This window comes from Erythrolamprus reginae, chromosome 1, assembly GCF_031021105.1.
Source record: "Erythrolamprus reginae isolate rEryReg1 chromosome 1, rEryReg1.hap1, whole genome shotgun sequence".
In the NCBI taxonomy this organism is placed as follows: Eukaryota; Metazoa; Chordata; class Lepidosauria; order Squamata; family Dipsadidae; genus Erythrolamprus; species Erythrolamprus reginae.
The window spans coordinates 161,030,683-161,055,224 of record NC_091950.1 but is presented as its reverse complement, the minus strand read 5'-3'; the positions used below and the strand labels follow the sequence as shown (position 1 = coordinate 161,055,224).

General features: G+C 42.1%; 1 protein-coding gene across 2 annotated transcripts in view; it reads left to right on the top strand.

Annotated features, from left to right (window-relative positions):
* The first annotated feature begins 663 nt into the window (after positions 1-663).
* OSBPL11 (oxysterol binding protein like 11) overlaps positions 664-24,542 on the top strand; it is an 84,807-nt gene continuing 60,928 nt past the window's right edge. The window contains exon 1 of one of the 2 annotated variants that reach the window (XM_070730512.1): positions 664-1,435. In XM_070730512.1, coding sequence (XP_070586613.1) covers positions 1,221-1,435 — 215 coding nt within the window. In that variant the 5' untranslated portion in view covers positions 664-1,220. The remainder of the gene's footprint in view (positions 1,436-24,542) is intronic. The other variant, XM_070730506.1, reaches the window with a different exon arrangement.

Below are 24,542 nucleotides of genomic sequence, written 5' to 3'. Positions count from 1 at the left end.
ACTCAATTGAATCTTTCCTGAGCTAATAGTTAATAGCTATTACTGTTACTGTAGTAATTACTCCTAAGCGTAATAGTCTAGAGAAGGAATAATTGTAGTACCGTTGCGTACATCTTGCAAAAAAAAAAAAATCAATCACAAAGACTCTTTAAAAATAAATAAATAAATGCAAGGCTATTTAAAACTGATTTTCTGGAAGGCGAAGCTAAAATTAGATTGGGGGGGGGGGAGGATCTCGGTCCACAAAAGAGGGCTACACAAGAAAAGGATTCACCCAAGTCGCGAGCTCTGTAACTCCGCCCGAGATTTCTCTTTCTCTCCCCCCCCCTCCTTTCTTCCACGGTGTGGGCAAAAAAGCCATCACGTGCAGGGCCGGGAACTAGCAAAAACGGACGGAAGGGTAACCTCTGCCTTCACACACACAAACACGCCCTTCCCCACCACCCAAGATACGCACCTAACGTCCCTCTACTTCTCCCCCTCCCCACCAAGCGCGGCTACGTTGAATTAAAAAAAAAACATGCATTGCATTTGCAAGGCACCACAACAAAAAGGAGGGGCGCTTTATTTCCTCGCTCGTGACCGGGGAGCGCCTCGGGCGGAACCTGCCCTTATCGAAGATGGCGGCGCCGGCACCACCTCCTCCTTTTCTCAGGCGGGTGTGGGGTGGGGTTTATGGTTAACCCGGAAGGGGTGGCGGCCTGGTTCTTTGGTGGTGCTGCTGCTTCTTCTTCTGGCTCGGGGTGGAGGGAGAGACAACTTGGACGAGCCTCTCTCTCTCTCTTCCCCTCCTTCCTTGGGAGGGCGTGGGAGGCGGAGCTGTTGCCCGAGGGCGAGAGCAACCCCCGGCCGCCTCTGGGTTAGGGTGGGGAGCCGCCTTGGAGCCTCCCTTCTCTGGGGTCTCCTTCCTCCGGGCAGGGGGCGAAGAAGAGCCCACCACCCGGCCGCCTTTCCCCGGGAACTCTTCCCTTCCCCGCCATTGGAGAGAATAGAAACCAGTCTTTGGGTTCCCTTTCTCTTCCGTTCTCTCTCTCGGCTCCGACTTCTCGCCCTTACAGAGGAAAACTTTCCTTCCAGGCTGAGGGTCGTTTTCAATTGATGCCCTTTTCCTCGTTGCCTTTTGGCCTGCCCGGCTCTGGCCCTAGCGTGCAGCAGCCCTGCCTTGCCTCCTCCTCCGGTGGGCGGGGGTGGGTGGCGGCGGCTCCGTTCCTTCCTTTGCCATGCAAAGCGGGGAGCCCATGCCGGCGGCGGCAGCTCCGGTGGGGACAGCCATGAAAGTGTCGGAGAGCGAAGGCAAACTGGAGACTTTCCTCCCGGCCCAAAACTGCTCCGGCAAGTGCAGCAGCAGCAGCACCGCCACCAGCAGCAGCCTCAGCACCGGCGGGGGGTTTAACAGCAGCCGAGGTGGAAGCGGTGGCAAAGTGTGGCAGTACAGGTAAGGTGTGCCTTTTCCAATGGAGCCCAGGTGGGCACAACAGCTTGGGAATCCATCTAGCTCCGGCTAACAGGGGATGGATAAATTTTAGGGTTTTAAAATGTTCTGATGTTGTTTTAAACTGGTGTACGGCGGCTTGTAAATCAAATTAATTAAATTAATTTAATCCCAATCCGTCTGGCAGGCTGGCTGGGATCTTGCTTTTGTAATCAGAAGGGTGAGCAAACCCACACCTTTCGTAAGAAATGGTGGCCCTGCTTTGTTCCCGGCTGCCTTCAAAATCCTACTTGCATTATAATTTATAGGTCATGCTCCCTTCAAAAATCTTATGATGCTCTTGACAGAACAATAAAGCCAGGGGAATGGTTTGCCTTCAGAAGTTGTGGGTAGCTCCATCATGGGAGGCTTTTAAAAAGTTTATTTATAAATAAATAAAATAAATAAATGAATAAAACAAAAATAAATAAATAAATACACACATACATACATACATACATACATACATACATACATACATACATACATAATTTTTAAAAGAAGGCAATTTGTCAGAAATGTTTACAGGAGATTCTCAGTCATCCAGGTCATGGTTGTCCCAAAGGTGCTTTTTCCGAGAGGCAACTGACTGGACTTTCTGGTTTTCTTTGAAGGCTTTTGGTTCCTCAAATCCGAGAAGCTTCTTCAAGCTCTGAAGAAAAAGCACCTTTGGGACAATTGATCTGAAATGGTAGAGAGGTCTCTAGCTTGAGCAGAGGATTGAACCAGAAGACCTCCAAGGTCCCTTCAGACTCCTAGTTATCCTTTTACATTCATGACTTTGTGCTTTTTCAGATGTGAAAATCTTTTTCTCTGAAACCCCTCTCCAATAGGGGATTGTATTTTAATTTAATTCAATTTATTACATTTATTAGCCGCCCAACTCCTTATGGACTCTCCTTCAATCCTCCCCCCTCCGCCAGTTCAGTTATGACCAATTTTCTGAGAAGGGCTTGGACAACTGTTGTAGTTTCCTTGGCAAAGTTTTTCAGAAGTGGGTTGCATTCCTTGGTCTGAGAGAAAGTGACTGAATTCATAGTCACTTGGCCGACTTTGTACCTAACATTATCTACAATAGACCTCTCCCCTTTTCTAAGAGGTCTGTAAGGGGCATGCATAAGTGCACCTTCATGCCTACCTTTCCTGTCCTAATGTCTTTTTATCTTTTCTATCTCTACTTTATCCTTATATTAGGTTAAACATACTACAATACAATACTATATTTGTATGACAAATAAATAAATAAATGAAAATAAAAAAACTGGACTAGGACTCACAGTCTCCCAGATTCTAGCTTGATGCTTTAATCACTGCCACTAAACAGGCTCATTTAACTTTCAAAGTTACTTAGTATGTCTGTATGTTTCAAAAATGAGATAATTAAAGCCAGTCACAAATGACAAACAGATAAATGATAAGCTCTAGACTAGAGAAAGAGCAGTAAGGCAGAGGGCTTTGATGTGCTTCCCATTTTTCAGAATGAGTTTCATTTAAAATGTCAGAATCATTACATGAAGTAAAATGAATGTATTATAATGCTTCTTGCTATTATGTATATTTTTTTTGCAGAAATGTCACTATTCAGAGAGAACATTTGTATAAATATGTTGAAATATACATTTCATAAGTTTAATATATTTGTAATTGCAGTATGGGGTATTTAATTTATGTATATGTGACAGGCACCTATATGCCTTTCCAGTGTAAGAGTCATAGACGTTATAAACTTAGCTATGTTAATGAATGTAGGAAATGTAAACACAGTGAAATAGCAGTTTAAAAACCTACAAGCTGTATGTATATTTTATGCTAAGTCACAATTTCCTTTTGGTAATAAAATGGTTCCTAAATTTACACATTGTATGAACCAGAACTAAGTTAATTTGTCATGATCATTATTCAGGGCAGTAAATCAGGGAGGTGTGATAGACTGAAACTACTACATGAGTTTATGTTTGCAAATCACCAAATCTGGCCCTGGAATTTTTGAAGTAGGTCATTGTTCCTGCTTTCAGCCAAAAGCTCGTTTTCAATCTGCATTGTTTATATATTTCATATAATCTGGCAAGGTACAAATATATTTTTGTGTAATGGATTAAAAACAAAATGAGCTGTTCTTCTTAGTAATGAAAGTCAGCTGAGTGTTTTGGTCTACTCACTTTCTCTGGACCCAACACAGCTCATAAGTTTGTTGTTGTGGGGAAAAATATTTGGCCCCTTGTATAGTTCAAAATAAATAAGAATGTAATATATTTTTCCTATGTTGAATGCTATAGAGATACCAATATAAAGTGCAAGTTTTACTTGTTGCTTTGACAATTGTGCATATTTTTCAGTATTCTGTAATCTAACAGCCCTTTGGAGTATTCATTTATTTACTATTTCTCAAATTGTACCCAGTTTAAAATTTAACCATTACTATTAAACTTAAGGCGAAATGATTTAAACAGGCATTTGTAATTTGATTATGTTATACTACACTGTGGGCATATAAAACATAAACGCATTAAAGATACTGCTAATAAAATATTTTCAGCTACCGGTTAACTAGCACTTGTCCTAAAAATTGCACATTTGTATTGAACAATCATTTTCTTCTAAAAATATTAATATATGCCCTTTTCCTTGAAGAAAAGGAAGGAATTCTTGTCAATGCGTGCCTTTTTATTTATTTCTAACTATTAGACTATTGACTAATATAACTGTAGATAATACATCTCTCGTATTTTATAATGAAGCAAAGCAGATACTTTAAAACACATAAAATACTTCTATAGAATATTCAAGTAGTAATTAAAACATGAAAATAAAGCCATCAAAAATTCAAAGGCTGTTGAAATCTGTTTTTAAAGCCTTTTAAATTATCAATGAGGTTAGATTCCTTACTTTAGTAGGGAGTGCATTTTAGAGAAAAGATATTACTATAAAGATGTAATTGAAAAATTGATAATTTAACATTTATAGGTATCTATACGAACCAATCTACTCCATTATGAATTATAATTTCATCAAATGTTAAGTCAGATAAAAATGGTTAAACTTTAATTAGCTACTAGGTTTGCCTGGCTTTTGAATCAATGCTGTATGCATGTTAGTTGTAATTTCATATTAAATTAATTTTGGGACTGTAAGGTTATAGTTATTATGGTTACAATCATATCCACATTTGATTGATCCTACAAATCTAGCAAAATTTAAGATATGTCTACCTTTTCAGAGAATACATTATTCCCTCTGGGATTTTTTTGGTTAGATTTGTTGTTTAAAATAGTGGTGAAAGAGTATTCATCGGAGATGTTGAAAAAATGCTGAGATATTGGTTATATTCTAATTTGGTTTTTCTACAGAATGTTGCTTGATTATTTGTCAAGTTCCTCTTAATTCTTAGCAATTCATTTCTGCCTAAATGGTTTGAAATTGCAACATAATACAAGTAAGTACCCTATTTTCCCCAAAATAATACATTCCCTGATAATAAGTCCAATCGGGCTTTTGAGCGCATGGCAATAAGGCCAAGCGCGTATTTTGGGGTTCAAAAATATATAAGACAGGATATTATTTCTGGGGAAACATGATAACAGTATGTATAGATTAAGAGATACAGTCAAAATTAAAACTATCAATTCAGTCAGTATCAATTAAAACAATACAGTGTTTGGAAATAATGAAAATTTACTAATTTCAGAAAAATTCTGCAAAGGAGATTAACCCTTCCTTGACTATGGTAGACTTCCCCATTTCTTCTATCTAGTTAACAATTACTATGGGGAAATAGTTAATTCTCCACTGAGCCTTAAATCTCAGAGGATTTATCATGAACCAATAATTATTTCTTTATGTTGAACTACTTTATTGAATTTCTAATAGCATGTGAGCTATTTGAGCCTTTTTTTTTGTAAAATAGAATATCCCATTAAAAAAAAAAATCAGAATATTGACTCAATTAGTGTACAAACTGGATCTAGAGCAGTGCTTCCCAGTTATTTTTTGTTACACCCTCCCCGAAGAAGTAATCATTGCACCCCCCCACTTTCTGATCTGAGCCCCAATATAATTTTAGTGTTAATATTTATTATTTTACTTATTGTAAGCGACAAGCAACCTATTGGCTGGGGAAGGCTACTCTACTCACTTACCTAGGAGTAAGTCACACTGAACTCAGTGGAGTCTGTTTTGGGTTAGGCAAGCATAGGCTACCATGGTCAGAGCTTTCTTTTGGCATGGGGCCAGGCCAGCTTAATCAAGCTGATGCTTTGGGGTCCCAGGCCTGGCCCATAAGCACCACCTCTGCTGAGCACTTACAGCAAATGGTGTGGAAGGAAGCTTTAGGATGCCGTTCGAAGCTTTCACCCAGCTGCCGAGGATGCTCCTCCTTGTCCAGCAGCAGGTTCTCCATGCCATTCATGGCTACAAGAACCCACGCAGCTGCCCCACCCTGCCTGGCCGCCTTCTCTTCTGGGCTTGGAGCAACTGGAAAAACACTCCCACCTGATCTAGGGAAATTGATCAAAAGAGTTACACGCACCCCCTCTGGCATTGCTCCACGCCCCCCCCAGGGGTGTGTGTGAGAAGCACTGATTTGAGAAGCACTGATCTAGAGGAATGTAATACATGCAGTAAATTTCTGGGGGGGGGGGGAAACAAAAATATTTTAGTTATAATAAATGAAAACTATAAAGAAATAGTTGATTGTACAATATTATTTGTCACAACATGCCCCAAGTCAAAAGTATAATGTTTTCAGTTCTGTGTCCCTTTGTAAAAATACAAGATGATTCATGTTTAACTTGTGTGGTAATTGAAAGTCAGTTTAAGCAGCTTGTCAAACTTATCAGCAATAGGTGCCATTAAAGGGGGGGGGGACTGTTGTTACACTCCAATGCGCTAGACATGAGATTAGAAAATCTAAAACCATGAAGTCTGACACCTAAGGCAGTTCCTAAAATAGCACTCAGCACTTGCCTTTGATTTACATTTTGAGCAAATATCCCATGTGAAAAACAAAGCTGCTTGGGGGGGGGGGATGCAAAAATAGATATTTGATTCCCCCCCCAACTTGAATGCAAATGGAAATTCCAATAGTGCAGTTACAATAACTGTTCTGTCACCTTCAGGCATTTGAACACACATGCTGAAAAAGAACTATAAGGGGCCATAATGCAATATTAACTTGAATCTATAATTTAATATATTTTTTGATAAGACGTAGCTCAGCATCTACCTGAAATTGTGTTGAAAGAATGTTGAAAACTTACTCTAACTTTAATTTTAAATAAAAGACAATATTTGAATTTTAAAAGTTTGTGTGATGTTACAACTCTATTTAACTGTTTTCAGGAAGTCTGTGTAAGATGCATCCTATATAGTTGCCCATAGTTGTCAGTGGATATAGCTAAACTCACCAGAAATTGAGTGTTAGGGGGAAACCCTTTTGTTCTGGAGGCAGAACTCCTACCTTGATAAATCAGAATCTGAAACCATTGTTTGACATGGATTTCTAATTCCTGAGTTTATTACAAGAATGACAAATCAGGATATGGTATTGCTCATAATGAGAGTTTATGGTTACTGAATAATTTAGCTTTATTTGATGGTGAAAGGAAATAAACCAGAAGGATTAGGTTATGTTCTTGTAAACAAGAGACCAAATTTGCAAATTTGACAATTATGTTGTGTATGGAGCTGCTGGATCAATGAATTCATTTCGTACAATTTGACAATGCATGTTTCAGTAAGGCTTAATAAAGTGTGCTGGGGTTTGTCTTTTTTTGTTGCCAGATTCCAGCAGTTGTGAGTTATTTCCCTATGGGATAGTTTAGTACAGTGATGGCAAACCTTTTTTCCCTTGGGTGCCGAAATTGCAAGCGCACACACTATTGCGCCTGCACGAGTGCCCACACCCATAATTCAATGCCTGGGGAGGGCAATAATTGCCTCCCCTGCCCTCCCGGAGGCCTTCTGCAGGTCAGAAAGAGCCTGTTTCCCAATCGTTTTCCAAACGGTAGGCCCATTTTTCACCCTCCCCAGGCTCCAGAGACTTCCCTGGAGCCTGTGGAGGGCTACAACGCCCTCTCCCTTCCCCCTGGAGGCCCTCTGCAAGCCAAAAATGTCCTCCCAGAGCCTCAGTGCGAGCCAAAAATCAGCTGGCCGGTGTACACATGTGTGCTGGAGCTGAGCTAGAGCAGCAACTCATGTGCCAGCAGATATGGCTCTGTGTGCCACCTATGGCATCCGTGCCGTAGGTTTGCAATCACTGGTTTAGTACACTGTCATAAAAAATGCTGAGGATTACAATACAGTGATACCTCGTCTTACAAACCCATTTTTGCACTTCTAGGATTCCCCTGAGGCTCCCCTCCATGGGAAACCCCACCTCCGGACTTCAGTGTTTTTGCAATGCTGTAGGGGAATCCCAGCAGCACAAAAATGGGTGCTTCGCTGGCAATGGAAGTCCGGAGGTGGGGTTTCCCAGCGAGGGGAGCCTCAGCGAAATCGCAGCATCACAAAAACACAGAGGTCTGGAGGTGGGGTTTCGAAGACTTCTGTGTTTTTGTGGTGCTGCAATTTCGCTGAGGCTCCCCTTGCTGGAAAACCCCATCTCCTGACTTCCAGTGAAGCACCCATTTTTGCGCTGCTGGGATTCCCCTGCAGCATCACAAAAACACGGAAGTCCGGAGGTGGGGTTTCCCATGAAGGGGAGCCTCAGGGGAATCCCAGCAGTGCAAAAACGAGCGCGTTGGCCGGCCAAATGGGTGAGTTAATCACTTTTCCATTGATTCCTATGGGGAACATTGTTTTGTCTTACAAATTTTTCACCTTACAAACCTTGTCCCGGAACCAATTAAGTTAGTAAGACGAGGTATCACTGTATATAACCCAGGTTGACAGCATTTCTACGTACCATATTGTTTGTGATTCATCACAAATAATAGACCTCAAAATTAACTTACAATAGTCAAAATCTTAAAATATTTCAATATTATTACCAAAACACTTGTAAGGTTTTGGTTGAGTTTTATCTTCCAAAGTTTTATGAATCTTCCAGGGTTTTTTGAGTCTTGTAAATATAATTTTTTTAAAAAAAATATTTTGGTCTTGTTTTTCACACCGTAGACACGATACAAGAGCCATATGGAACATCGGTAATGTTCCCACTAGAGAATGGAAACAGTGGTTTTATTTCATAAACTATGATTAAAACAAATTATGGCTTGACACAATATTTGCATCCTATCAGACTATGCCAGCAATGGCAAATCTATGTTGTGTGTATCCTAGGTGGCAATTCATAACACTGTGGGTGAGATGGGAATATTCACACAATATCCAGTGACAATTATTCTTGAAAGCGGCTGGCTCCATTATCTTGTGAGTTTAGAGCAGTGGTCCCCAAGCTACGGCCCGCGGACTGCATGCGGCCCGCTGAGGCTCTAGCCCAGTGGTCCCCAAACTACGGCCTGTGGGCCGTATGCGGGTTGCTGAGGCCATTTATCCGGCCCGCGGGTGACTGATAGGCCACTGTTCCCTCTAGCCTGTGCGGTCAAACCCTGGCGTCAGAGTTGGGGTGGGGAGCAGCAAGGAAAGTGCAAGGAAGTGGAGAGAAAGAAAGAAAAGGGGAAAAGAGGGAGGGAAAGAGAAGTGGAGAGGAAGGAAGGAGGGAGGGAGGGAAAGAAGGAAGGGGAAGAAAAAGGGAGAGAGAAAGGGAGGGAGGAAGAGAGATAGCAAGAGAGAGAGTGAGAGAGTGAGAGAGCAAGAGACAGAAAGAAAGAAAGAGAGAGAAAGCGAGCGAGAGAGAAAGAAAGCAAGAGAGAGAAAGCAAGAGAGAGAGAAAGAGAGCGAGAGAGAGAAAGAAAGCAAAAGAGAGAGAGAAGGAGAGGAAGGAGGGAGGGAGGGAAGGAAGGAACAATGAATGGAGGGATGGAGGAAGGAAGGACTTTTTTGGGGGGGTGTAAATTTTTAAAAAATTTTCTGTTAACATACATTCAAACATACATTCAAACAATATAGTGTACCATCTAATTTCCCATGAATAAAATGCGGTATTTTGTTAGTAACTAATATCAATCACCAAAAAAGTTGCAAAAGTTTTTTTTTCTAATGTTGTCATCCAGGTACATACTTTTCTTTTAATTCTCTCCTTAATGTTCCTTCAAAAAGTACACCAATTATATTTCTAACTTATTAACCATTATGCCAAAGTGCTTCCTTCTTTCTTTATACATTTTTCTATAAACCAAGAAAAATTTGTATAGCCAATCAGGTGTTAAAAAAAACATAAACATATATGAATTTCAGACTTCTTCCCCCCCTCTAAATAGTACGTTCCCATTTTGTTTTTTACTTTAAAATAAGGTATGTGCAGTGTGCATAGGGATTTGTTCATAGTTTTTTTTATATAGTCCAGCCCTCCAACAGTCCAAGGGACAGTGAACTGGCTCCCCCTGTGTAAAAGGTTTGGGGACCCCTGGTTAGAGGCCCTGTAAGAAAAGAGTGGCAGCCTTTGGACCCCCTAGATGTGTGTGTGTGTGTGTGTGATGGGATGGGATGGAATTGCTTTTCTTTGTTCAGGGGTGTGCTTGTGTGTGTAGGGAGCAGAAGTGTCAAGTTAGGCATTTTCTGAATTTTTACCTACTGAGCCCAAAAAATGTCCTTATCACTAATATAAACTGTGTCAAGATATCCAGGAATGTAACAGTGAGGAACTTGCTTTCTAAAATCAGCAACCTAGTATCAGCTGATGGTATGGCAGAAGTCAATAACAATCATCTCTATAGGCAAAACATTTTTTTCATGTCAGTAGGCAGACATTCCATCCTAGTTCTTAAAACCATAGCAACCTCTAGAGACTTACTTATATAGATAAACATACTTTATCGTATTTAAAAAAAAAATGTATCAGTTTTTGAAAGGAAAAATATTCCTAACATTAGCTCAGGCTTAGTAAAGGTGGTATTCAAAGAAGCAAAGAAAAAGTTACAGCAGTATTAGCTAAATTGTTGCAGTTTTGTCCTTGGCTTTTGCTTAAAATGCTGTCTGCAGGATTTGGTAGACTGCAGATACTAGAAGGACACTATGTGTTTACTGCTGGCAATAATACATAAAAGATACTGTACAGCCTTCTGTCTCTATATGAACTGCCTGCCAGTATACAGCCCGGGAATCTAAATTCCTTCTCTGCAGTAGGTTTAACTAGACATAAATTTGCTTTAAACGAATGCATAAATGGTTCTTAAAGACAAAATACTGTAATGCAGATTTCTAACTTTTGCTCTTGTGATGCATGGCTTGGTTTTTTGCTATTACAGTGGTACCTCTACTTATGAACTTAATTCGTTCTGTGACCAGATTCTTAAGTAGAAAAGTTTGTAAGAGGCAATTTTCCCATAGGAATCAATGTAAAAGCAAATAATGCGTGCAATTGGGGAAACTACAGGGAGGGTGGAGGCCCTGTTTCCTCCCAGGAAATTCCTAGAGAGGCCCCATAGAGGCTTCTCCCTACCTTTTCCGGCCCTGTTTCCTCCCAGGAGATTCCTAGAGAGGCCCCACAGAGGCTTCTCCCCGCCTTTTCTGGCCCTGTTTCCTCCTAGGAGATTCCTAGAGATACCCCACAGAGGCTTCTCCCTGCCTTTTCCGATTACACTTTCGGAGACTCAGGTTTGTAAGTGGAAAATGGTTCTTGAGAAGAGGCAAAAAAAATCTTGAACACCCGGTTCTTATCTAGAAAAGTTCATAAGTAGAGGCATTCTTAGATAGAGGTACCACTGTATTTCTGATGAGCAGAAAGAATTGTTATTCCTGTATATGAGATTATTAAGAATCATCATATTTGGACTTAATTGGTCATATGCTACAAACTGACCTTGTCAACTGATCTTGGAGCAGGTGAAGTTCTTAAATAGACTGAAAAGAAAAACAAAACAAGGTAAGTACTAGAACTTAAAATGCTCAGTTTGTTCTTTTTAGAGAAATGCAAAAAACACGTAGTCCTCAACTTAGCGACCACAACTGTGCCCAAAATTTTGTTGCTAAGTGAACTTTGCCCCATTTTATGACTTTTCTTGCCATCACCGCAATTATTACATTACTAGTATGGTTAAGTGAGCCTGGTATACCCATTGACTGTCAGAAGGTCGCAAAAGAAGATCACATGATCCCAGGACACGGCAACGGTCGTAAATATGAGCCAGTTGGCAAGCATCTGAATTTTGATCATATGGCCACACGGCATGCTGCAGCAGTCATGACTGAAAAATAGTCATGTCACTTTTTTCAATGCGATTGTAACTTTGAACGGCCACTAAATGAATTTTTGTAAGTCAAGGACTACCTGTATACATGAATTGACCTTTGGGAAATGGCAATATGTCAGTGAATACAACATATATTTTCCACATAGAAAGCCCCAGTTTCAACCTCTTGCATATTTGGGTCAAGTAGGAATAACTATGAACCGTCGCTTCAGTTAATACAAAGCAGGATAGGGAAACTTCTGACCTCCTATTTAACCTAAGTAGAATTTCCCCTCTGCACACAGTGTAGTCTTGTACAGGTAGGGATACTGCAATTGTCGTAAATGTGAACATTAAAAGTCACTTTTTTCAGTCTGTTGTAACTTCAAACGGTCATTAAATGAACTGTGGTATGTCAAGGACTACCTGTACTGATCAGGGAGAAGAGACTCAGGTTTGTTCGTTTGTTTCTTCCATCCCCAAATTGTCTGTCTGTAGCTTTGTAAAAGGCAGCCCAATTCTTCATGCACGAAGAAGAATAGAATGCTCTAAATCAGTGGTTCTCAACCTTTCTAATGCTGCCACCTCTTAATACAGTTCCTCATGTTGTGGTGACCCCCAACTATAAGTCTAGTGCCAGTACAGATACATGATGGCGAAGAACAGCTTAAAGCGAAGAACCTAGAGAGCCAGTAACCATTGCGTATATACTGCAAATGATTTTTTTATGGGTGTCCCTGTATATATTTCAGTTGCTCATGAATATCTCATTATTAAGAGCCAGGGTGGCGCAGCAGGTAGAGTGCTGTACTGCAGGCCACTGAAGCTGACTGTAGATCTGAAGGTCAGCGGTTCAAATCTCATCACCGGCTCAAGGTTGACTCAGCCTTCCATCCTTCCGAGGTCTTTAAGCTGATTGGCAGGAAGGTCAGAGGGACCACCTGCCTGTAAATGCCTGATTGGTTGGATTGTAAAAATATGTTCCAAGGCACCAGAATTGATGCTTTAGTTCCTAACAGCTTGGGAAATTTGTCTTTTCCCATGGTCTTAGGTGACCCCTTGAAATGGCTGTTCGACCCCCAAAGGGGTCCCGATTCCCAAGTTGAGAACCACTGCTCTAAATGTAGAGGAAGTTTGGTGTGTGTTTTTTTAACTACATGTCCATATTGTTTTGTTTCTGTGAGTGCAAACAGAAAAGTCCTTTCTCCATGCAAAGATAAAATATTGATTCAGCTATGAAGAAAATGTCTTGTTCTTGACAGTAAAATTGCTGTTTCCTCATCAGTACTTTGAAAGAAACTTTGAACTAAGGCAATACTAACGCACAAATCCCAGCGACCGATTAGGTCCCACAGAGTTGGCCTTTTCCGGGTCCCGTCGACTAAACAATGTCATCTGGTGGGTTCCAGGGGAAGAGCCTTCTCTGTGGCGGCCCCGACTCTCTAGAACTAGCTCCCCCCGGAATTAGAACTGCCCCCATCCTCCTTGCCTTCCGGAAACTCCTTAAAACTCACCTCTGCCATCAGGCATGGGGGAATTGAGGCATTCCCCCCCTCCCCCGGGCCTATACAATTTATGTATGGTATGTCTGTGTGTATGTCTGGTTTAATAATGGGTTTTTTAAATTTTTTAAATTTATTAGATTTGTTGTGAATTGTTTTATTATCTGTTGTGAGCCGCCCCGAGTCTACGGAGGGGGGCGGCATACAAATCTAATAAATAAATGAGTGAGTGAGTGAGTGAGTGAGTGAGTGAGTGAGTGAGTGAGTGAATGAATGAATGAATGAATGAATGAATGAATGAATGAAACATTTGGGAGGTGTCCTGTGAGACAATGAGCCCTGTACCCCAAAACAGTTTTTCACCTTAGGTTAAACTAACTGGACAGTAGTTTGACTCAACATAAGGCCATCTTCATATGATTGGATTCCCCACCTGGCACTTTGAAATGTCCTTTGCCGCTGCTATCGGAAATTATGTAAAATGCTGGCAGTGCATATTAGAGGTAATATTTTGAGTCATTAAAATCTTCCAAAGAGATTGCTTTGTATCTATATATTTCTCATTTACAAATAACTTGTTATTGAAAGATTGATGTTAACCTTGGAGATATGAAACATAGCAGGAAATATGTCACAGGGAAGAATCCTGTGGAGTCCACATCGATTTATGGCTAGATCATATTAGCTTGGCAAACATGCCTATAAAAATTATTAGGCTCATGCATTCTTCTTTTTGTTCAGAGGCAGAAAGAAAAGAATAGATCTTCACAGTATGCAGAGCCTTCTGAAGTTGAGAGTACGTGAGAAGAAAACGTACTTTTTATCTATTTCTTTTCTGTCTTATACAAAACACCCTTTCTACCTTTTCTCACCTTGTAAGTCACTTATATAATAAGCACTAGCTCTGAATACCAAATATCTAGTGTACAGGTTATCATTCCCTTCTTCTTCCCTAACACACATTTCTTAGAAATGGAAGGACAAACCAAATCACCTCATTATTTGTATAAAGAGTTTCCTGGTTCATAGCAAAGTGCTCATTTTTTAAATGTCCGTAAGATATGATATTGCATACGTTTACCATTTTAATGTAGGTTTATTAATAGTGCATACATTTACCATTTTAATGTAGGTTTATTTTAGCATCGGCATGGCCCTCTCCAAAACAGAAATCTTATTGCATCTGAAAGGGGCAGTTGTTTTTGAAGTCATACATTAGAGGAAAATTTTGAGAGTAGGTTACAGTAACATGTTAAGGTGAAGGATGTCCAGGTGTGTCTGTCTTTAGGGGGCAATACTCATCTCTGTTTCCTAGCTGAGGCGGCTATTATTATACTTTTTATGGGCCTATGTGGCCAACATGATTGAATGGAGAAGTTTACAGAATGCTGTTACTTGTGGGTGGCGCAGTGGTTGGAGTGCCGCACTGCAGGCTACTTCAGCTAACTGCTAGCTGTAGTTCAGCAGTTCAAATCTCACCACCAGCTCAAAGTTGACTCACCTTCCATCTTTCCAAGGTGGTTAAAATGAGGACGCAGATTATTGGGGGCAATTTGCTGATTCTGTAAACCATTTAAAGAGGGCTGTAAAACCACTATGAAGCGGTTTATAAGTCTAAATGCTATTGGTATTGCTGCCTTCCCAAGATACAAATTATCTGCTTGCATTTGCCTGTTTTTAAACTGCTTAGGTCGGCAGGAGGTAGGGCAAGCACGGGAGTTTACCCTGTCAAACAGTACTTGACTTTCACAAACTTTCAGCCTTCCAGTTGACAGTCCAGCATCTTAAATACTAGGTAGTTCTTCTATTTAGTAAGAGATGATGACAGGTTACATGATTTCCAGACCAAAATCGTATTTACAAAAGATTAAGCACATGGTAGACTAGTACGGTTGTTTCCTTAGTTAGCTACCATCTAACTAAAATCCATAATTGAAATGCATTTTGAATCCTTACGTATAACTGACTTGTGTTCAGCTATATTGCATTATTTTACAAAGGCTCTTTTGGGGTGAAAGAAAAAAGAAAGAATAAGGCCAGTGTCTTGGCCCCAAACAGTTAAGCATATCTTCATTTTGAGCAAAATATTGGATGGAAAAGGGGAAAAAAGAACTCCATATGTGTCAAACTGACTTATTGAACTGAAGGCTTGACATAGCTCTACAACTCTCAGAGGCAGCTGCAGTGATGATGCCAGTGGATCCTACTAATCACACATTATCAATTTTTCAGTTTCTTGACTCTCCGAGAATAAATAACTATCCAGGTTGAGAACCACCGATTTACAGAGAAGTATAAAATGAACTGAGCTGAATAATTTGAAAATAAAATAAATGAAGACTGGGGGTGGGGTGGGGGAAGAATCAGAATTCCATGTGTCAACTCTGCACTAACAAGATAATTTTTGGAATTCCATAGATATGACATGTTCAGTTTTCTGCTAGTTTTGTTTGAGCTATAGGTCATACTTGTAAATTGTGCTAAAGCTTGTTCTGGTATGCTTTTCTGTGACTTATCTCATGTCCAAACCTATTTTATGAAAGAATCTAGAATGTATTTTTTTGAGTTAGAATCTATGATTTTTTTAAAAATGCTGTATGACAGGGCATTGTATGGACAATTTCTGTGGAATCTGGATATTAAATAATGTTTATATGTTAGATTGATTATTAGAACATAGAGAGAATTTCAGGGTTCTTACATAATTTTCTGTGCAGTATCCAGGGAAGAGTGTGAAGAATCACATGAAAGATTTTGGTCATTTTATAATTTTATATATTTGAAATAATTCAGCTTTATGTTACAGTGGATTAAAACTACAGTTAATCTAACCCAGTCCATTCTATCATGCAAGGACCAAATAAATGCATTTGGGAAGCTCACAATTGGTTTTTCTATAGCAAGCTGTACATGTGCTGCTTATAATTCAGTAGTAATGAAAGCCATGTATTGGGATTCATTGATCTGAAATAATTAGTCTGGGCCCTTTTAAAAACCACGCAGAGTGGTTGTTATTATTACAACTAAATTCCATAGTTTAACACACAGTTCTCCCTCAAGGTGGATATAACATTCAGGAATGGGTTAAATCTGTCTGCTTTGTGATTGGACTGAGTCTGTTAAAAGCTGTTCAGGTCCTGCCCTTGTCACTACACTTGACAGCTTTTTCACTCAGTTGCTCAGCGAGGCCCGTCGTGACCAATCTTAATAGCTAACATTTATTTAAAGATAATCTCTGGATTGCTTTGCTCTGTGCATTGCTCACTATTGTCAAAGCTGCAAATTTAGCCTGCAATAGATAATAAAGCTTAAGGAAGGCAAATCTCTGTAGGGGGCGCATGGTTAGACTGCTTGAAGCTCCTCTCTTTGATCCCAGGGAAATACATTGAATGCCTTGCAACAATAGCTTTAGTTTGCATTGTTCTTCTCTAGCATTTTTGGAGATTTTCTGGGAAACTGTCAAACCTGCTTTAAAGGCATCTAAATTGTTCCTTCACTGAATAAAGGCAGATGTTGTATGCAAGTAGAGTGGATTCCGATGTTGTGAAAAATGGACAATAGTCCCATTTACAAAATTTATTCTCAATAATAGGAAGAAAGAAATTGGCAGTACGGTAGATCTGGGTGAAACATAATCGCAATCAAAACTGTGTATGTATGTTAACAGCATTGTATCACCAGCGGTGACATGAAAGGTTTGTGAAGAAGTACAGTACAGTGATCCCCCGTTTATTGCGTCCCCGACCATTGCGAACAGGGTACTTCGCGATTTTTCAACCCGGAAGTCAAAATACCATCTACGCATGCGTGCCCTTTTTTGTTTTCTATGGGCACGCATGCGTAGATGGCAACCGGGAGATCAGCTGCTGGGCGGCTTCCCTGTGTCTTCCCCCTCTTGCTGGCATCAGCGAGGAGTTTCCCCACCGCCCACGCAAACTCCTCGCTGCCGCTCGCCCGCCCTTCGCCTGCCCACGCCGTTCGCTCCCCCTCTTGCTGGCGGGAGGGCGAGAAGCCCTCCCCAGCACCCGCTCGCCCGCCCTTCGCCGCTCGCCCGCCCTTCGCCCTGGCAGAGAAATTCCAGCCCCCACCTGGTCCCGCCCGATCCTCCTCCCTGAGGCAGCTCGCCCTCCCATGGCCGCTTCCTCCACCCTCCATCGCAAGCCCTCGCCACCGCAGCCAACGCGCGCTGCAATCTTCAAGCCCGGCTCCTTTCGGCCCAGCATCCCGGGCCAAGCAGCTGCCTTCCGTGACTGAGCCTGGCTGGCCCGGAAGATCGTAGCGCGCGTTGGCTGCAGCGGCGAGCGAAGCCAAGCCGGCAGCAATGTCGCCGCCGCTGCAGCCAACGCGCGCTACGATCTTCCGGGCCAGCCAGGCTCAGTCACGGAAGGCAGTCGCTTGGCCCGGGATGCTGGGCCGAGAGGAGCCGGGCTTGATCCGCTGAGCCTGGCTGGCCCGGAAGATCGTAGCGCGCGTTGGCTGCAGCGGTGGCGACATTGCTGCCGGCTTGGCTTCGCTCGCTCGCCGCTGAGGAGCCGAAGATTGGGGGGCGGCGCGGCGAGCGAAGCCAAGCCGGCAGCAATGTCGCCACCGCTGCAGCCAACGCGCGCTACGATCTTCCGGGCCAGCCAGGCTCAGTCACGGAAGGCAGTCGCTTGGCCCGGGATGCTGGGCCGAGAGGAGCCGGGCTTGATCCGCTGAGCCTGGCTGGCCCGGAAGATCGTAGCGCGCGTTGGCTGCAGCGGTGGCGACATTGCTGCCGGCTTGGCTTCGCTCGCTCGCCGCTGAGGAGCCGAAGATTGGGGGGTGGCGCGGCGAGCGAAGCCAAGCCGGCAGCAATGTCGCCACCGCTGCAGCCAACGCGCGCTACGATCTTCCGGGCCAGCCAGGCTCAGTCATGGAAGGCAGCCGCTTGGCCCGGGATGCTGGGCCGAGAGGAGCCGGGCTTGATCCGCTGAGCCTGGCTGGCCCGGAAGATCGTAGCGCGCGTTGGCTGCAGCGGCGGCGACATTGCTGCCGGCTTGGCTTCGCTCGCTCGCTCGCCGCTGAGGAGCCGAAGATTGGGGGCGGCGCGGCTCTTTTAAAACATCGCCGCCGACATGGGGGGCTTGCTAGCACCCCCCCAAACCTGGGTTGGGGGTTCGGGGGGGTGCTAGCGAGCCCCCCATGTCAGCGGTGATGTTTTAAAATAGCCGCGCCGCCCCCCAATCTTCGGCTCCTCGCTAGCGCTGCGGAAGTTTAAAACACCATCTGCACATGCGCAGATGGTGTTTTTACTTCCGCAGCGCTACTTCGCGAAAACCCGCTCGTTGCGGGGGGTCCTGGAATGGAACCCTCGCAACGAGCGGGGGATCACTGTATATCCTTTATTCCTCGCTGTTCATAGTAAGAAAGGAAGGGTTAAGAAATCATACTACCCAGGGTCCTAATGGCACCTGCTTGAAAGAGAAGGGTCTCAATTTCCCTTGGTGTGTAGTCTTCCAAGCATAGTCAGGAAAAACCCATAGTACACATGGGCTATACATGGTATGTTTGGGATAAGCAGGAATGTATCTCAATGAGGCTGTATTTGTACTACAGTTTAGTGCAGTGATGGTGAACCTTTTTTGGCTCAGGTGCTGGCGTGTGTGTGCCCACACCCATAATGCAATGCCCTCCCCCCAGCATATGCGCACAACCCTCTCGCTCCCCCAGCAATGCCCCCCTTCATGTCTCACTGAAGCCTCCAGACTTCCAGTAAACCCACTGAGCTTTTTTGCATTCTCCCCAGGCTTCAGGAAAGCTTCCTAAAGCCTGGGAAAACAGCGAAAAAAAAGGCTGAAAATGAGCTGGACACTGCGCACTGGAGCTGATATACGGCAATGCCTTGAGTGCCCTTAATTATGGCTCCACGTGCCACTGTTTTGTCATCACTGGTTTAGTGTTTCAAGGGTGATCATACCAGGCAGTGAGCAGAAGTGGAAGAAAATAAGCTACAGAATGGAAAACAAGCCAGCAATTTTATGTCTAACGCAGTAACTCACAATGAACATAAAGCAGGAGTTAATACTACTAGATTTGAATATCAGAAAAGGAGAATGTTTGTGGCTCAGGGTCGAAATGAGGTATGAATGTATCTATTGTGGGAACTATTAATAAAGCTCCTCTCCATGAATTAATCTAAGAATCAGTAAAAGATTTTAGCCCCAAACTATGAATTCTGTGTTATACATATATGGTGAAATGTTTAAAAAATTTATTAGTTTTAAATGAATCATTATTATTTTGTCTAATATTGCAAACATTGGAAAAACCCTTTAGGTGCTTATTCCGTATCTCCATGTTATTTTTTCCTATTTTTTTTTACATGACTTTTGATTTTAAGATAAAGGTTTTTAAATCGTTTTTTTAAAAAAAGAGCTTTAATTTCTTACCCAGAAGGATTTGGGGAGATTCCCTTCCCCTTTTTTGCCCCCAAATCTTTTTCTTCCAGATCTCATATTTAGAATCAGACATGGTAAAATAGTGGTGTGTATCATAGGCTTTATTTATGCTGCAATGTTACAATACTATTTTATTTTCATTTCCTTTTCTAATAGTACTCCATAAAGTGGAATGCACATCTTTTTTTAATTGTTGCAGAATTTATGTCATGCAATCATCGATGGCTATGACAAAATGCCTTTCTTTGAAATCGCAAACAGTAAATCCAAACCTGGAGGGATTTCCTCCTGTGCTTGTTTTCTTTAGTCTCAAAGAAATAAATAGAAAGATGGAAAAGGTGCTTCCTTAAGGGAATAAGAAAATTGGAACCTTCATAAGAAGGTTGTCAAATGTGTGTGCATTTTAATGTTGTAAATCACATATGTGATCAGTAGAACACAACTAGGGTATATACTTTTCAGCAGATGGCATATAAATACTTTTAACTTTAAATTTCATTAATATAGGCCAGAACAGGTGAATTGGTATGCCTGGTCTAAGAAAATAGTATAGATACTATGGATGTAACTAAAACCTGGTGGATTTGAGAAAATCAAATCAAACTCTGTAGGAAAGATAGGAAGGGTATAGGGGAGAATATTAATGAACATGTGGATAATGGCAAGTCAGTAGACACAGTTGTTTTTTTTAAAGTCTTATGATAAAATCCCTCTTAAAATATTGTTCAATAAACTGGACAGCTATGGAATAAAAAGCAAATCTTCTTGTGAGTAAGCATAGAAAACAGTGAATAGGTGTCCTTGACATACAACCGCAATTGAGTCCATTTCGGTTGATATGGGAGATAGTTGTTAAGTATATGTGCCCCATTTTACCACCTACTTTGCCACAGTTGTTAAGGGAATCACTGCAGTTGTTAACTACGGTTCTAAAGTAAATTTAGTTTCCCCATTCTGCTGGTCAGGTCACAAAAGATGGTCATATGACACTAGGACAGTTCAACTGTCATAAATACATGCCAGTTGCCAAGCGTCCAAATTTTTGATCATGTGATCACAGGGATGCTGCAGTGGTTGTAAGTGTGAAAAATAACTCATAAGTCAGTTTTCTCAGTGCTGTTGAAGTTACTTCAAACGGTCACTAAATAAATGGTTATAAATGGAGAACTAACTGTAAATGAGCCACGGCGGTGTGATGGTTAGAATGTGGTACTCCAGGCGACTTCTGCTGACTAATTGCCAGCTGCCTGCAATTTGGCAGTTCGAATCTCAGGTTGATTTAGCCTTCCATCTTTCCGAGGTGGGTAAATTGGGGATCCAGATTGTTGTTGGGGGCGTCAGGCATGGGGGAACTGAGATATTCTTTCCTCCCTAGGCCCTTACAATTTATGCATGGTATGTTTGTTTGTATGTATGTTTGGTTTTACAATAAGGGTTTTTTAGTTGTTTTAGTATTGGATTGTTACATGCTGTTTTTATTACTGTTGTTAGCCACCCCGAGTCTACGGAGAGGGGCGGCATACAAATCCAATAAATAAACAAATAAACAAACAAATAAATAAATAAATATGCTGACTCTGTAAAGCACTTAGCGAGAGCTGTATAGCACTTTGAAACAGTGTATAATTCTGAGTGTTATTGCTAAATGGACATTTCTCAGAACCGACGGGGTTCTGTCACAGGACGAGTGTTTTTTAACATTTTGATAAATGATCTGGAATTGGAGATGACCACTAGAATAACCAAGTTTACCAATGACATTCAATTGTGCAAAGCCGTAAAAACAGAAGAGGGAGTGAGAAGAGGTTCAAAGAGATCTCTGCATATTAGTGGGGAGTGCAAGTCAAAATGACAGAAGTTGTTCTCGGTGAGTAAATGCAAAGTGATGCATATAGACCCCAAATATCCTAACTACTCACACAAATTAATGGGGTCAGAGCGAGCAGCAACTGTTGAGGGAAATGGAGTAATGGTAAACAGTTCAATAAAGGTGCCAATAAAATGTGCAGCCACTGAAAAAAAATATATAAAAGGCCAATAGTATGTTAGGCATATAATAAGAAATTGTACTGGAAATAGCAATGCCATTATCATAATGCCCTTGTATAAATCAATAATGTGGCCACAGCTGGAATATTAGGTGCCGTTCTGGTCAACACAGCTCAAAAAAGATATAGTGGAGTTGGACAAGGTTCAGAGGAGGGCAAAAAGGATTGTGGAGTTACAGCAGCTTCCCATGAGGAATGCTTATGACAGTTGGGGTGTTTAGTCCCCCCCCCCCCCCAAAAAAAAAGAATGAAAAGGAGGTAGGATTGAGGTGTTAAAAAAAGAAGGCATGTTGTGAATAAAATGAACAAAGAGAAGCTATTTCCTCTTTTTCCAAAATATTAAAACCAAAGGCTAATCCATCTTTTTAGACAATTTGTAATTCACGTTTGGAATTTGGTACCATTAGATCAATGGTTCACAACCTTCCTAATGCTGCGACCCTTTAATACAGTTCCTCATGTTGTGGTGACTCCCCAACCATAAAATAATGCAATTATTAGGAAACTCAGGGATGGGTTCTAAACTTACCTCTCTGCTGGTTCATTTCCTCCTGTGCTGTGTTCCTGTAATGCACCTCATGGGCACACGGGCACTTTGCGTGTGCACACATGCACAGTGCTCAAAAGTTTTTTTTAATTGCAAAAGAAAAAACCCCCAGAAAACGGCGGCACATGCACAGTGCCAGAAATCCAGCTTCTGTACATGCTCAGAAGTTCCCATGATACTTTTTTTGCAGTAGTCTATTTGCATGTGGGTGGACCCGCCTGGAGATGGATAGAGGAGCAATGGCTCGGTTCTTAAGAGCATTGGGAATATGTCTTTTCCAATGGTCTTAGGCAATCCCTGTGAAAGGGTCATTGGACCTCCAAAGAGGTCGCTACCCACAGATTGAGAAATGCTATGTTAGATGATTACCTTCAAAAAGCTTTGGTTTAGCTTCAAAGACAGCTTTGACCAATTCGTGGATATCATGATTGGGAATGTGACTGCTTCCAAGTCTATTTGGTGGGATTCTCAAGAGGCTTCCTTCTGCACTGGCCACTGTGAAATGTTAGACTAGATGGGCCAGGGGGTCAAATCCTGCAGGGCACTGTGTACACATTGTTATGTTCTTACCCAGTGCATGGGATTGTGCAAGTATTAATAATTGGGCTGATGCAGATTGAACTTTTGAAGTTTTGCCAAAGAATCCATTACATTGAGAGCTTTTGATCTTCTGATGAGTAAGGTGATTTGAAGATATAATTTGCGATAGCTTTCTTTCTTTTATGCTTTTAAAAATAGCTAGACTTTCTCAGCGTCTGCTTTTTAAAAAAATTTGTACCATTTGCCCTGTATACCGTGCTGTGTTGCAATGTTGATTTAGAAAAGCTCCTATTGGATCTCGTCTGTGCAAATTATTGAATAACTTTATTTGTTTCCATGATTAACTTTGGAGGTATTTCATCTTCCGAATCATTAATAATAGCGTCAATGTATTTCTGATTTATTTGGTCAGTAGAAATTGATATAGAAATGTAAAGGAATGTAGAGACAACCTTAATAAAGGAATGGATGAGCCATTAAGGCAGGGGTCCCCAAACTTTTTACACAGGGGGCCAGTTCACTGTCCCTCAGACTGTTGGAGGGCTGGACTATTAAAAAAATGTGTGAACAAATCCCTATGCACACTGCACATACATTATTTAAAGTAAAAAACAAAATGGGAACAAATACAATATTTAATATTTATTCTTCCTCTTTCTCTCTCTCTCCCTTTCTCTCTGTCCTTCTGTCTTTCTAGTTCTCTCTCTTTCTCTCTGTCCTCTCTCTCTCTTTCTCTCTCTTCTCTCTTTCTCTCACTCACTCTCTTTATATCTCTCCCTCTTTCTCTCTCCCTCTCTGTCTCCTCCGTTCTCTCTCTCTCCCTTTCTATCTCTCCTCTTCCTTTCTCTCTCCCTCTCTATCTTTCCCTCTTTCTCTCCCCCCCTCTTTCTTTCTCTCTCTCTTCTCTTTCTCTCACTCACTCTCTTTCTCTCTCCCTCTTTCTCTCTACCTTTCTTTCTCTTTCTCTCTCCCTTTCTCTGTCCCTCTTTCTTTCTCTCTGTCCCTCTTTCTTTTTCTCTGTCCCTCTCTTTCTTTTTCTCTGTCCCTCTCTTTCTTTTTCTCTGTCCCTCTTTCTTTTTCTCTGTCCCTCTCTATCTTTCTCTCTGTCCCTCTTTCTTACTCTCTGTCCCTCTCTTTCTCTCTGTCCCTCTTTCTTTCTCTCTGTCTCTTTCTTTCTCTCTGTCTCTTTCTTTCTCTCTGTCCCTCTCTTTCTTTCTCTCTGTCCCTCTCTTTCTTACTCTCTGTCCCTCTCTTTCTTACTCTCTGTCCCTCTTTCTTTCTCTCTGTCTCTTTCTTTCTCTCTGTCCCTCTCTTTCTGTCTCTCTGTCCCTCTTTCTTTCTCTCTGTCCCTCTCTTTCTTTCTCTCTCTTATCTCTGTGTGTTGGGGGGAGGCGGCTGCTTGAAAACCCCTGACCTCCATCGCCTCCCCCCCACGGCACAAGGCGAGCACACCTCGCCGCTGACACAGGCGGCGGGGACTGCCCTGTCCCCCTGTCCCCCCTGCGCAAAACTACGCAGCCCCAGATCGCTCGCTTCTCCAGCCAGCAAAGCCGACTGCCTGGCTTTGCTGGCTTATGCAGGAAAGGAAAGCGTCACATTTAAAAAGCACGCCACTTTCTGGGACTGCGGCGCCGTGGTGGCCTTCAAGCGCGGCCCTTCGCGGCGCCCCACCACCCGTTCCTGCAGGAAGAGATTGGGCACTTTACCAGGAGGTGGAGGTGGCGTGGGGCCGGACGCTGGGTGCCGGGGAGGGCGAAGGAGTGGACGCGCCTCTCAGCTGCAGAGC